The 15,843-nt window shown below is 40.9% G+C and overlaps 1 protein-coding gene across 2 annotated transcripts in view; it reads right to left on the reverse strand.

The window, feature by feature from the left end:
* The window catches only part of RNF150 (ring finger protein 150), a 121,062-nt gene that overhangs the window by 33,532 nt on the left and 71,687 nt on the right, over positions 1-15,843 (reverse strand). For both annotated transcript variants that reach the window (XM_066996690.1, XM_066996689.1), the window contains exons 3-5: positions 13,021-13,092; positions 12,521-12,603; positions 5,118-5,214 (exon numbers count right to left, since the gene is read on the reverse strand). In XM_066996690.1, coding sequence (XP_066852791.1) covers positions 5,118-5,214; positions 12,521-12,603; positions 13,021-13,092 — 252 coding nt within the window. The remainder of the gene's footprint in view (positions 1-5,117; positions 5,215-12,520; positions 12,604-13,020; positions 13,093-15,843) is intronic.

The following is a 15,843-nucleotide window of genomic DNA, read 5'->3' on the forward strand; positions in this document are numbered from 1 at the left end:
TTGTGATTCAGACAGCACGGATGGAAGTTCTCTGTAACTTCTTCTTTCTTGCAGTTTTATAGTGAACATGACTACCCCTACAGAATGGGCCAAGCTTTTCAAGTCAAGTGCCTGCCTTTCTATTGAGCTTACAGGGAAGCAATGAGAGGGTGTTTTGGTGTGCACCTTTTGCACTGCATCCTTAACGTTAAAGCACCTATTTGGGGAGAACACTGAGCATTCAAGTGGGCAGGGAGGGCTGTTTGTCCAGCAAGAAGACCACATCCAAGCTGGGCAACTAAGAAGTCAACTAATTCCCACCCCTGATTTCTCTAGGCCTGTTTAAAAGTCTGATGCTCCCCTTCACACAGCAGTGACTTCTATGGAGCTCCCCATAAACACTGGCGTAAAACATAGGAGTAAAAGGTTCTTTTTGCTCTCCGAGGAAACAGATTCTTGTGCCATTATCCCACACAGCTGGGTCTAGTTCTCCCCAAGGCATGGAGAAAACTTTTTTGCATAACTATTTCAAGATCTGGACTTGAAGTTTTAACCTACCATAACAAAAAGCAAGGATAATTCAGAAATGAGGATACTGTTTGGCAGGCCCAAAATGACAGAGGGGCATTGCAAGGTTGAGCTGCAATTACGTAGATACATTGTTAAGCTAGGAAACATAAATTTATGTATATCATTATTGTCCAGGAGTCAGAAGGCTAATCTGGATCAGTCAGTTGGGCTTCCTCTAATTTCAATAGCCTGAGATAATTTTGCTGTGTGATTCATCCCGCCCTACGGTAAGTGCTATGAATTGCCCTTTCTACCTTCCTACTGCTCACCACTAAACAGAGAGGGGGCTTAAGCTGCTAGACTGGAAATCCAGCATCTGGATGGCTAAAGTCAAGAGGTGATGAACCTGCTCCACAGATCTGATTTTTGCTATGCTTAGGTGTCTCACTTACTAAGGCATTTCTGAAAATTCTCAGAACCTGTCTGTCTCCAACAGCAGCCATCTAGAAAGTAAGTAAAATATACAGCAAAGACATAAACAGAGGCTTAGCTTTAAGCACAAGAGTAATCCCTTTGAACTCTGGGGGTTACCATATGCTTGCATTTTTTGCAGAAGTAGGACCTTACTATGCTTTCTCTTTTCCCATATATTCCGTCTGATTGTTGCCATCTCCTGAGTATTTTTTCACAAATGTTCCTAATGAAAAAGACGTGAACTTTACGCAATCCTCAGATGACTTGTATCCACAAGCCGAAGTTTGGGATAAAAATTACAATTGCCATTGTCTGGCTCCAACCTAATCCACAGGCAGTGAGCGCTCCTCACAACTGGGATAAAGGCACATTCAGCTACACGTGACTTTAATGAAACCCACCAAACTTGTACTTTTCTGAGTGAAACACCAATTATTCATCTGTAGGCCTTGGATCCAAATCATTCATTAGATTTACCATTCTTTCCCTCACCCTCAGCTGTTATAACAAATGCCTTCAGAATTTCATTTTAAAATTACATTTGACTTTGAGGGCAGTATATCTTAAAGAAAAAAGACCTGCTTTTTTATTTTGTACTCTAAGAAAAATTATTTCAAAATTTTTTCAGGGGATCAGTTGTCTGTCCTTTGCTCTGATTCCAGTTATTCCTAGAATGGGGCTTTATCACTAACTTTTAAACGTTTAAAAATAATTGAAAGCCAAACCAAACATAAAAAAGATGCTAAGATAACATTGCTTGATATAATTAATCCCTTTACTCCTGAATCATTTTAGTTGGAAAAATAGTGCAAATTAAGCAGTATACTATAAAACTAACGATATAAAATACTGATCGAAAAAACTACATTAAGTTTTTTGCTGTCAGGGTGACCCAGATACATTTTCTAAGTTTAATTATATTGGTTTCACTCATTCCCTGCATGTAAGTGCTTTGAGGGCACAATTCCACTAAAGTCAAGGGAAGGCTTTGTATTGACTTCTGAGCGCTTGGCTAAGGCTCTTAGTGAATAGCTTCAAGTCATCCAATCTGCTGCCAAAAATGCAGCTGTCTGCTTATCCAGCAGATATTTGCAGAAAAGAGGGAGAAGCAGAAGGAAACTATTTTATGTGATATGATCATCCCAAAAGCAATGTAGGTCTTTGAAAGTGAAAGTCACTTGCACTGATAATTCACTTCAAATATTACAGCCGAAAGAGGTAAAAGTCTGTGAGCTGGATTCACCAGCACAGCGACGGTGGAAAAGGTTACTCCAAACGTTTGCTGATAGATACTCAGTTAATTATCCTCTGGAGCTGCAGAGTGCCACGGTGAAAAGCTGGGATGTTAGGGTGCTCAGCTACCGTGAAAATCAGTGCAGTCAGTTTAGTGCCTCACTGCAGCCTGAAGATCCTGGTTTTAGGGCAGATAATCTGAAGTCATTGTTACAAATTAAATGGAGAGTTTAGATGTGAAGTGAATTGAAATATTTAGAAATTTCTTTTTTAACCAACCATTTCCTGGAAAATCCCAGGTCTTCCTGCTAAATGAAGCACAATCTATCCACAGTTGCACAAGCCAGCTCTTTAACAACAACCATAGGACAAACATTCAGCTGGCAGTAGAAAAACTAATAGTCCTGCCTATGGTAAGATTTCCTCATTCCTCCCATTGTGAAGTCTGCAAAGGTCCTTGGCAAATTGGTGCTCAAGCCTCCCATCAGAGACTGCTGCCTGCCTAAGGCTTCTTTTCTCTCTGTGGAAATTTCAGCTAAGATGGCTCAGCAAGGCTCAAGAACGTGGTTAGGGAATGGCATTTTGCTTTATCCACTCTACAGAAGCGTTTGCCACCTCTTGCTGAGAAGCCCTAGAGCTTTACAGCTTCTTCCCGGGAAATGTCTTTTCCCACAACAGCCTACTGACATCTGGCTAAATTATGAGCCTCTGAAAAAATCAGTTCATGTGTGCTGTTGGAGCCTGGTGGCTTATTAGGGACTGACAACTGCAGGCTCCAAAGAGAACAGGGCTTTGTGTGGTGCCAGGAAGCTGGCTGTGCCACCAGAAACCACTGCACAGGACCAACACCCTCCCAAGCTGCCCCAAGCTGCTGCTATGGGGCAAGGAGAAGGGTGAGGATGCTCAGTGTCTGTGCAGGTAGAGAAGAGGTCTTGTGAGATGAGCAGGGAGCAGAAGCATGGGCAGTGACACCAGGCAGGAGGGGGCTATGCAGAGAAGAAGCAGGGACAAGAGACAAGGTAGGAGAAGCAGCAGCAGAAGTTAAGGCAGATTTTAAAAAGAGAAAGCGGAGAAAACAGAGCAGGAACTGATAGCAGTACAAGAATTTTTAACCCCCAAGCTACCAGATGCTCTCAGACTCCTGTTCCCTTTGCTGTCAGCCAGAGGAAACCCTTGACATGAAGGCTACCGTATGTTCCCAGTTCCCATGGACAACCGTTCCTACTGTAATTCACCTCAAGGGGTAAAGCTAACATGCAGTTCTTCCCTCTCCCTCCCTAACTTTAACCAATGCCTCATGCACGTGGCAGCCAGTATGCTTTCTCCAAATGATGGAGCAGGCTGTTTTCAGTTTGTCATCTTAGAACATACTAGGAATTTTTTTACAGAAATTAATAAAATAAAAGCCTTTGAACAAACTTGGCTAGTGGAACATTAACACTAAAAATCAAACACTTGGATGTTAAGACAGACCAGTGCTGAGGCTGACTCTGAAATCTTAATTTGACCCAGTTGTGTATGTGGGTTACAACAGTATCCTTAATTACAAGATCAGTATAGCTATTTCCACAGAATCTCCATGTGGAAAGTTCTCACTGAGGAAGCAGAATGGATCCCCCTTCTGCCACACAGTACAGAGACAACAAGACCAGGGGCTGTGAGAGCTAAAACAAAGGCTGAGGAAACTGAATGGTGCTTTTAACTCCTAGTTGTGGCAATTAGATTCTATACCTGCTGCTACAGAGCTGTTCATGTATAGTAATGCCAGTCTTGTAAACCAAAACTTTTGCAAGAGGTCTGTAGGCACGTTTTTCCTCCCCTTGATGTACCCAGCCTCAGACAACCTGTCTGATTTGCGTACATGCTTAGCCTTCAGCAGCTGCCAGTGAAGTCTGAGAGCCATATTCTGGATGTAAATACTGACAGATGGTACTAAACTTTCTGGGAAGACCTTAACATCTAGACTAGATGATCTCCAGAGGTTCCTTCCAACCTCAGCCATTCTGTAATTCTGCGAGCTATTTTATTTTATACAGCTCTCTCATATGTGAGCTAGCATGTAACTGGGGAGGGCGTTTAGAGCACCTGTTCATGTACTGACCAGTGCTTCAGTATTGAACTTCACTATCACATGGCACGCCTCGCATGCTGTGAGAAATGACTCGCTTCTTCCTGGAGAAGCCCCTGATCTCTGTGATAACTGCAGTTAGGAAACTGGCAGACAGTACATGTACTATCTGGATAGAAACAAGCAACCTAAAAAGATTTATTTTTTTTTTTAACAAGTTCTAACCACACCTAATTGTACCAAGTAGCAAAGAGCTTAACCACTTCTTTTTTAGCATGGGGTCTGCCACATGCTTAGTTACTGGTAGACATATTCCTAATTGGAATTAGCAATACAGAGCTTGCTACAGATAGACTTTAAGAGAAATCTGACAGAAAAGAGATTTGGCTTCCTCGAATGAGCAATTAGCTGTTCTCAACTGGTATATCAGGGAAATTTTTATTTGTAGACCTTCTGCTTTGAGATTTGAATTGTGCGTGGAATTAAAAACAACAAAAAAAAAACAAACAAAAAAACACAGCCCTGATTTAAAACACAAATGAAAGCTGTACAAAACAATGTATAAATCCACTGAAACACCAGTAAGCAATCCCCTGCTCGATAAGCCGGGCCGGGCGTCACAGACACACAAACCCCAACACTCAACACGCATTCTTTCTTGCTGATAGAAGTGGGATGCAGGAGAGAGGTCGAGTCACACATTTCAGCTTGTATTACCTTTAGCAAATTAACAAACAAATCAATAATGTGGCAGGAAGAGTAGAATGGGAACAGACAGGCAAAGGACTGGGGATGCAACCAAGTGGCTGGCGTTTCCCATCTGCCCCAACCAGCTCCTCTGCAACGTGCTTACCGGGATCCCTAGAGCTTTTAAAATATTCATTTTACACATAGGGCAGGTACGATGGTCTAGCAGCCAGGGGTCTACACAGGACTTGTGAAAAAGATGCCTGCAATGAGAAACAAGACATTTTAATTCAAATCCACCACAGCACAATTTATCACTTAGTACCAGACACTTCTTCTGTATTCAGTGAAGTGCAAGCACTTCAAATGGTGCGGTTTGTGACCTCTGCAAGGACTGCAAGTCTATATCCTATGCAGACAAAGCTTTAAAATGATTTCTGCAGCATGTCAAGCGCATATGCACAGTATTACTCAGTTGAGTTTGGAAAAGAAGATGTACACAAACAGAGAATTAGGAAAAATACACAAAGTGCAGAAGCAAAACCCATATTCTTTAAACGTTAAAGGCTGTCAGTAAACAAAACCTACTTGCTGGTGAAATCACATTACTGTTTCCTGAGGGTTCTGCAGACAAACCTGATTACACAAAGGTGAAGCCATTGGAGTTCTGGTATTATTTTTAAGGATGCACACATAAGGAAAGCAAGTTAGAAAAAAAAAAAAGCTACTCTTCATTTAAATGGAAAAATCAGGGTGATATTTTTAAAGGGTTCTCCCTGACTTTTCCTTCTTTAGAATTTGCCCATCAAAGCGATCTCCTAAACAATTCCAGCCCTTAAGAGGTTGTTGCTAATCCCATGCTCCATCTGAAGTGACCACTAATTAACTACCTGAGCCATGTAGCTGCTGGGCCACTTTTCTTACACATTGTCCAGGCAGAGGAACTGAAAACTTACCTACCTTGGCCTGACACAAACTGAGACTGAACATGGAAGTATTTAGTGTACAAACCTGACTGACAGCTGTATTTTCTCTTGTGAGCATATTCTGTTATCCTACGGTTGTAGAGGGTGAATGTTGCAAAAATGCAGGAATGTGGGGCTCAGGATTTAAGAAACGCTGGTGAAGAGGTCAAATAAAGCACCTAAGGCTCAGCCTAAGGCAGATAAGTTCCTCTCTCTTGCTTCTTTCTCTTTTCCTTAATCCACAGGTGGCATATTTGGGCTGACAGTAGTGCGCCATTGGCTTATCTTGTAGGCAATGCACCTGCTCTCTACTTCTGTGTTCTGTGGCTTGGGATAGTTTGCTTTTGGCTGGCTCCCCTCCTTCTGAAGAAAAGGGAAAATTTCCTACCATACTCATAGCCTCAGAAACTATACTAATATGTAGGAAAATTAGTAAAAAAAAAAAAAAAAAAAAAAAAAAAAGTAATATTTTAAAACTTTTTTTAAATAAATCTTTTCTAAACAATGAATAACCTAAGCAAAATGGAAATAGGGTATTGTATTCTGAAATATGAGGGTTTATACATAAAAACTTGCCCCAAAAGGTGCACACTAAGACTTGTTTTGAAACAACATATAGATCAGCTCTGACTTTCCTAAGGCAACAGGTGTCCCACATTTTACTTGGCAGAGCCTGAAAGTCACATTTCTGTCTGCTTGAACTTTCACATTTGAGCAGTCTCCAGCCTCCGCTTCCCTGTGCTGTCACTGACCCATTCGCACCGCTTGCACAGCCAAGCCATGCAAACCCAGCAGGTAACAGCAGCTGGGCACAGCTCACAGCGGCCCCGTGCTCCACCTGGAGCGGGCATATCGCAGCATATGCCAGCCTCCACTAGGAAATGCAATCTCTGAGCAAGCCAGAATCACAGTTAATGTACCAAAATAATTTTAAATATTTAAGTGGTACATATTCAGCTGAATGGGCTGGCTGCTGTACTCTGTCACAGCGTCTCTCACATAACAAGATACACATAGCCTTTCAACTTCGGATGGAAGATACTGAGGTGCACCTTTATCAATATCGATTTGCAACCCCGGCTCTTACTAATGTGGTATCGGCCCACGTACTAGCTGGCTGGCATACCAGCTGGCTTCAGTTCTAAATAACATTAGAAATGCAAAGCCAAAACTAAGTGAAATCTCAGAATGTTATTCTTTTCACTTGAATATTTTTCTCACTACTTCTAGAAGAAACAGAATCTTTGAGAAACAAAGCTACGTGGCGAATTGTCACATTGCTGTACTTGGTCTGACTTCACACAACTATGGGAAAGGGCAGATCTGTTCTTGGCAGTTTGACCTACTCTAATTATATCGGTTGGCTGTGATACCAAACTGTGTCACACCACATCTGATCTTGCATGTCAATATGATTGATGCAAATGAAGTATTGTGATATTTTAAGTTCAAACCACTACTCTACTAAGGCTACTACAGTTCACAACCCTCCTCAAAACAAGGCTTGTCTGACCTGATAAAAACATAGTGCACTAAATTTCCATTACCAAAATCTGTTTCAGATAAAAAAAAAATATGTAACTTCTATCGAGCCAGGTTACTGTACACTGGAAAGTCCCCTCTTGTTTTCAAGTTCTAGCTTTGCAAGCCTCAGTCAGGTTGTAGTTCATATTACAGCATTTCATTATGCTTGTTAATCACCAAAAGCTTGGAATTTTCATGGCTTAAAGACTTCAAAAACTGAAGGTTAGCATTTTTAAAGTTGGCTTCAAAAAACAATCCTGTAAAGAAACCCTACCAATGCTGAGTAATTTAAATACATGACAGATCACATCACTTGGCACTTCCCAATACTACACTGTCACAGTGTATTACGGCTCTATTAATTTTAGATTTAATACGTACAACGAAAGGATGTTGATTATTAGACAAAAATCAACACAAAAATGGAATGCTACTGAAATCAGATAAAGATTTCAATTTTAAAATTTTTGTACCACATTGTACAATTAGAGAGCTCATATTATCTATTTCCATACATGTAAGCATTTTGTATGGAAAAGCAGTGTTGCAGGCTTTGCAGATTAGGATTTGAAGGTTTATTTTACTCTTTATTAGCTATAACACTGTATATATACTTATGGCTTTCAACAAATCCTTGACTGATCAATGCTCTGATAAGTTTACCGTCTAAATTCAGTTAAAATAAGGGTCAGCACAAAATAAGATGAGAGTGTAACAATGATATTTCAGTCACACACTAAGACAAAGACGTAAAAAGATCAACTGAAAAAAAAATCCTTCTCTCTCTACATTTCTGACTGATTCAAGTTTTAAAAGGAAGGAGACGGTAGAAGCACCGTGGATGAGTTCAGAAGTAATGATCCACACAGGGAGACAGCAAGAGAGATGTTTCAGACACAAGCCAGGAACATGGCTTTGACGATGAAAGTCATAGCTGAAGAAAATATGTGCTTTTTTTTCCTGTTGTGTGCAACCACATGCATTGCAAAACTATGTTGATTTGGATGGGCTGAAAAGTTTCTCAGAAGAACTGTAATTGATTAGTTGAGAAAGAGGAAGGCAATAAGAGAGATGTTGTAACAATCCTCATACAAGACAAAGTTTTCCATAAGCAGAAAGGAAACGAACTGTTCTTCACCTCTCCTAGGGATGGATAACAGACACGATGGTGTGTTCAAACTGCAGCAAGTGAGATTCAGGTTACACAATAGGAAAAGCTTCACCGCTGTCAGGGTGGCAAAGCACTGCAATAAATTATCAGGGGAATTTGCAAAGTCTCCATCCTCAGAGGCTGCAGTGTGTTGGAAAAATAACTCCCAAGAATGACACGTGCACAGCCAATGCCTCCGCACCATGGGGGTGGTGGCCTCCTGGGATCCCTCCTGCACTGCTCTGTGACTCTGTGACTGCACAGGGCTGTGTAAAGCTCAAAGAGTCACAAAGTAAGGAAAAGAATCTCAAAATCCCAGAGCATTTCATTTAGTGTTATCTAATTAGCACTTAATATTTTTTAACAGGAGATTACTTTTGTCTGAAATGCATTTCAATTTTCTTTAAAGCTGCAATTTTGAACATACAACAAAAAAGATTTATTTTGGGCTCAGCCCAAAAATAATAATAATAATTTTATCTTTGTAAAACTCTTGTAAAACTTCTGACTTGCCAACAATTATGAGAAGCTTTTTTTTTCCAGGGTAAGGGGAACTGCTCTCCTCCCACCTTCCAGTCCTAGTTCCAACTTTCTGAACTGCACGCAAACAAACCTAGCAGTCACACTTTTTTTTTTCCCAAAAGAAAAATGCAAGCTTAGACAAAAGGAGGCAAAAGCAGAAAGAAAAATACGTTCCCAGGGCCCCAGACTAAAAGCATCAGTTGCTTGGATTAGAGATGGGACAGCAGCATAGGACTGAGAAGAGTTTTGGTATGAGGCTGAGCAGCACTGTAGTACCTTACAAGAAGGTTTGGGCTTTATAGGATGCGTATGTGCTACTATTTGTTTGTTCTTAAGGCAGAAGAAGGAAGGACAAAGGAACACGATGATGAGGGTAAGTGGGAAAATGGAATAAAAGGGAAGAAGTGTTGTGATGAAATGACTTTCACAGGAGGCCAATGAAAAGAAAGGGAAGGAGTGGAGCACTCTGTGAGATCACAGTTGTTCAGTGGAGGTTCAGAGGAGCTGTGCAAGCTCAAACAGAGTCAGAACAACCATTTGTTGGTGACAGAAATGGAACAACCTGAAAAAGAACTTATGAAGAAACAAAGTTCTCAGTAGAGATGACATTGAAAGAATTGTCTTGCCTCTCCGTGGATGTTTAGTAAAGTTAGGAGAAGTTTAGTAAAAGGCAGACAAAGGATCTGCCACTATAAGTAACTTCTCCAAAGAACGTGCAGAAAAGATGAAGGAGTTTTGAAGCTGAAGATGGAGGACAAGCAGAAGGAAGTAGGGCTATGACAAGATGTGTCACTATGGGAACAGTGAACTTGTTTACATTTGATGTTGTGTCAGCACTCTCATAGATAACTTCAGTGATACTTGCTACCATTAAACATAAAAACAGCTGCAAGCCAACACTTTCCTCACCATCAAGTGTCAGTATATGTTTATTTAATACACTCTGTAGAGTGAAGTTTATTAATATGGGCAGTTGGGGGAGATGGCTTCCAAGGAGGAAAGAGCGGAAGAAGCACAAGTTAACTAGAATTCTCCTCCCAGCTCTCCAGTGTGGGCTACATTCACAACAGGCTATCCCAGTGCCAGCTCTCTGCCAACTGTAAAAAGAGGAGCTTTGGGGAGACAGCTTAAGTGCTAGTAAACATCTGTATATACAACTTCAGAGCTCATACGCTGAAATACTGGCCGGTGGATTCTGGTACCAGTTTCTTAGTAGACTCAGGACTCAGCAGCCTTAAAAAACAACAACAACAAAAATAAAAAAAATCTGAAGATATACAGGGCTTCATACTGAGTGTGTCTGCTAGCAGTGGTTTTCCCAGCACAGCCTGCAGGATAAAGCATCCTCTTTCATTTGCAAATCTTGGGTCACATTTGGCTATGCAGGTAAAAAGTTCTACATCTTGAGCAGCTCCTGGATAGACGACAAACTAAGGTCAGCCAGCACTGGTGTCATGGTATTGGCTTCTGTAAGGCTCAGTGAAATGCCAGCCTTTCATTAAAGAGGGCTGACTAATGCAGTTCCCTTACTAGAAACTACAAACGGTTTAACTGAGGATGCTGGAGGAAGAAACCTACAGTGTCTGTAGGCCTTTATCAAGATATAACGATATAACACTCTCCTACTCACTTAACAGAGACGGAAAGCTTTCTTTTTTTTTTTTGTTTTGAGGAGAAAAGTCTGACAGCAGCAGAAAGAATCATGACTAGCATTTTCCTGTTTTGGAAGTCCAAGCCCATGTGAATTAATGTTTAAGATACTGCCCTCACAATCCGGCCAACAGGAAAGCCAGGGTCTGTGAAGTAGCGGCTTGAGAAAGATCTTTTAGTTTTTATAATTCAAAACTGCTTAGGCTCAAACTGTGAGTATTTTACAAGACAGATCTGCTGCTGCTAACCTTTTAGCATGAGTCATTTTCTAGGCGACCTTTTAAGTCAGCCAAGAACTGAACATCACCTGTTAACTATGTGTTTCCTATTCACTCTGCTTGACTCAACACTGTGCATGACAAAATCTGACTGGAGCCTCACTGAATTATGAGGCGAGACACAAACGAAAGTTAAAGAGTAGACTTTTTTTTGCTGTTTTATAACTACCTCTGAAAACTGCCTGTCTCTATTGTGTACAATTTCCAAACTTTATTATGCTTCTATGAAAACAGGCTTGATGCCAATGCAAGGTCCACATTTTCTGGTAATTTCTCATTTTTGTCTGTATTTCTGCTTCATGAAGTGTGTGTTTGCAGAAAAAAAGAGTTCATATGCAATTTGTCATTGTGGGGGATTTACAGTAGGTCAAATTTATGATTAATCTGTTGCTTTTTGTTTGCCATTTAATGATGGCAGTAAACAGATTAATGAGTCATATGAATGAACAGAAATGGACAGCTTGTAACATTCAAATATCTACTAGGGAAAAACATAGCAGGAAAAGAAACAAATATTTCAGCTTCTCAAGCCAATGAACACGTATCCAGCAGAAGAAACTCCATAAAAATCTATGCTCTATATATACTGCACTTGAGATCACTCTTTCTAGGGTAAAAAGCACTTGCCCTTGCTCTCTTGGGAGAACCACTGTTCCTAGGAAATTTCCTAAGAAATTGATTTATTTAGAGAAATCTTTTGTTAGCTAACACTTCATGGATGATAATAAAATGACACAGAGAGGTGACTACAGCTGTTATAGGTGGCAAAAGGCTGCACTCCTGTGTCACATCACTGTGAGTGTGCGTGCAGCACTGGGCATGGTCATGTGAAGGGAAGAAATGAGAAAGAACAACCGTAAAAAACTCTTGTCACCTCTATGTCCTACATGCCTATGAATATTTTCATGGCAGCAATAGATAACATGGTCTTTCTCACATTCCCTTTTGGCTTATTGCTTCTAGTCAACTTTTTTTTTTTTTTTTGAAAGAAGTCATCCCTCTCCTAACATCTGGTCACAACACAGTACAGCAAAAGTAGTGCTAGTTTCTTTCCATGGGGAGCAGTTAGCCTGCTCTATCTCTGGCTGCTCAGCCCAGGACTCACCTTGAAGTCAGTGGCAAGTTCTTCTAAAGGAGTTATTTTAGATTAATATTAAACTGTTGAGAAAAATAGAAGAATCAAACTCTTTAGTTTAAAAATCTTACTGAAAACTTTGTTAGACATCCAGATCAGACAAAAATTCTGACCATCATGCTAAACTCAGGTTTTCACCACCACTAATGCTACCTTCATTTCAAGTAGAATAAATAGGCATTTCAGATGTCTTTATAGAATAGATTTGGAATAAATCAAAACAATAAACTCTCCTTTTTTCCACCAAGCTCTCAGACAATCTCAGAGCGATATTCTAAGAACAGAGCCTATCTTTTGAAGTAGAGACACTATCAGAGCTTAAAGCATCGTCAGCCTTTAACTTACCTGCAAGGTAAAATTCTGACAACATCATTGGGTTTGTAGCCTTCAATACAAACAGCACAGTTATCAAAGTCTGGCTCAGTTTCCTACAGGAAAGAGAACATTCATCATTATCATTTTTTTATTTTTTTAGCTAATCTCTTCATACAAGAGCTTATGTGACAAAGTAAAACAGTCACCGATGCGTGCTGCAAAATCAATCATGCATTTCCAGAAAAGCAAGTCAGACTTTCAACACGCATCCAGTTTGAAATGTGGAAAGCACACAGATTTAGGTAGCATGTTTGCACTTTCAGGATTTTCTGCATCTTCAGATAATTTCACCTCTTCCTCTCCCTACTCCATTCCATCCATAAATTGCTTACCAGTATTGCTCCACCACCTGGAGGACAGACACAAGTTTAATAAGCAATTGCCATTCCTCTTCTGCCTCTTTGTCCCAGTGGTCTGAAGGAATACTCCATGCAGACATTCATTTGGTAATGAGCAATTTGAAAAATTACCTTATCACCTTTCCTGATTGTTCTGACTTGCAGCTTGCTGATTGCTTTCTTTGCAGCATCTCCAAGCCGGCGCTGTAATAGAAAATTGGTTCTTAAGCAAAGAGTATCTCTTCATGCAGAATTCATCGCTTTTTTTCCACTAGATTTCTTAACAATCTGAAGCAACTGCACATGAAACAGGACAGTGCTGTATAAATGTAAACAGATGAGGTCAGTCACGCTGTTATTCAGAGTAAGCGCACAGTAGGTATTCTAGGCTTGTTGGTAACCCATGGCTGATGAGGCAAAGCTATGCTAATGGAGTTCCAGAGGAGACTGCACGAGCCCATTGTGATGGTTATGGCACCTATTCTATTTAAGTCAGTAGAAGAGTATGTAACAAGTCTGCTGCTTGGGAATCCTACTTCTTCCCTCTCCTTTTTTTTTTAATTATACTTGTAAAAAACACATTAATAAACAAGGCCTGGGCTGGTAAGCAGAACGAACGCTACACTTAAGATTCAGGAGGTCTTTATACCAGGTCTGGCTCATGATCCCCAGCAAAATTTAAGTGCTGCAACTGAGGTGATAACTTGTTAACAACGAAAAACATGAATCATCTTCTCTGCTGTTCCGTTCTCCTGCAATATAGAGCTTGCTTACTTTACAGGAGTAATGCAAGGAAAAAAAGGAAGCTAAAGCATCTGCAGTTTCTTACAGGTAAAGCACTATGTAGTCCTGCAGTAACATCCTATCCATACATAACCATTCACTTCTTTTCCTTTCTATCTTCCCCTCCAGCAGCCTGTGAATTACTTACCATGTGACATTTCCAATTGTTCTCACGTATTTCCCAAACACTGTTACTGTGCTGACAGGGTCACTGCCACTCAGGATTAAAGCAGGTAACAACAGCCTGATGTAAAACACCCTGTCCTCCACCCTGTGGAGCTACCTCTGCAGCCTGTGCTATTGAGCTTGTGCCTGTATCAGAGCACTCCCAGGACTTGGCTGCTCGCTTGTGCTAACACAACAAGGAGAGCTGGATACAGACTCACAAGCTGTAAAGGTCTCCTAGAGGTTATGTGCTTCCACCCCCTGCTCAAGGCTGGGTCAACTTCAAAGTCAGAGCTGTGTCCAGTCAAGTCCTGACTATCTCCAGGAAGGGAGATTTCACAATGTCTGGGGATAATTTGTTCCAGTGCTTCACTGCTCTCACAGCCTTTTTAATTATTATCAGATAAAGGGAATTTCCCTTGTTGCAGTTTGTGACTGTTACACTTTCTCTGTGCACCTCCGAGAAGAGCCCGACGCCGCCTCATGCATCATGCTGCCGAAGGCCGGAGGCAGAGCCCCTCTGCCTCCTCTCCGCCCAGCTTAGTAAGCCCAGTTCCCTCCGCCTCTCCTCGTTCACTGCATGGCCCTGTCCCCAGACCATATTGGTGACCTCTCCCATTTCTTCTTATCTTACACAGGATCGCACAGCAACACCTACTCTGATGCCTTCCTGTCGGTTTTGTGACAGTTTATGACACAGTGCACCCCGAGGTGCTACCGATGACAAACTCTTCTTTTCACCTCCCCTGCCCCCCGTCCATGTTTCCAGCCATGTGCTGTTAGTTGGGAGGGCGATTCGGGAGCTCTGGTGACTCAGAAGACGTTCAACTTTTCGGGCCGAGAACACTGCCTGTGCCGGAGTTCAGAGGGGCCTGTCAGCGGGAAGGGTTCCAGCTGGAGACGGGGAGAGCACGGAGCCAAAACTGGAAGGAAGCTGGATGTTGCTTGTAAATTGGGAGCTAATCATCACCCAGATATGATTAATAAATTACCACGTTGTTCTTTGGATTCAATTAAAATCGCCGAATTTAATTTAGAGGCTAAGCTTATTAGATTGGAGACATGGAAGATTGACAAAATGCGTGCAATACTGAAAGCAGTGAGCAATTTCAGGGCTGGCTAAAGAGGTGAAAATGATCTTGGCTATCATATGAGATTTACATACGAGCATGCCGGCACAGCTAATTATTACATGTAAGGGAGTTTTTTGTAGTTGCACATCATCTTTTCTGTGGTACATTTTTGCTCACAGTTTCCCTTCAATAAACAGATCAGACAAGAGTTGGAAACATTTCTTGCCAGCTATTTGTTTCTTTAATGTAAATCAAAGAAAGACTGATAACATGCAGCAAGACAAGAGCCATTGCGTCCTCCTTCAGGAATTGCTTGTGATTCCTTTTTATCATTATTATTACTTAAACTAATGAAATGTCTCAGCTCTTTTTTTTTTGCACATTCTTCAAGGGCATAGGACAAGATTAAAGACTCATGTACATCTTTGATCTGCTTGTTTTCATGTTTGTTTTCTCTTGTCTATCTTAAATAGACAAGTTCATGACTTAAATGCAAATGAGAATTATTTAATTTTTGAAAGAACAGGAATATCTTGGAGTAAAGTCATACTTTCAAAGGATTCTTCTTTCCAAATGAAAGGCATGCTATCACTAACCAATCGTTGTCCCTAGAAGATAAGAGGCATTACAATAGTTTATGGGTTTAAAGTGAAGCTTAGAGATTTATAATCATAAATCCCATAATCTCATTACCAAGGCTGCAACATTCAATACTGGACTGGAAGGAGTTAAGCATATCAGATGCAGTGGTCTTGTGGAGATGGCATTACTATTTAAAAAGAAAGGACAGTAGCATGGAAAGCATCACTTGTCTATTCCTGAGGAAGGAAATGACAGTAGGTGCTGTGGAAGAGAAATTACAAGTGCTCCTCTCTTAATGGCCTTACTAAACTATTACCTTTGGAGGAAGGAGATCACCTTGTGCCTCGAGAAG

This window comes from Anser cygnoides, chromosome 4 (assembly GCF_040182565.1).
Source record: "Anser cygnoides isolate HZ-2024a breed goose chromosome 4, Taihu_goose_T2T_genome, whole genome shotgun sequence".
Lineage (NCBI taxonomy): Eukaryota > Metazoa > Chordata > Aves > Anseriformes > Anatidae > Anser > Anser cygnoides.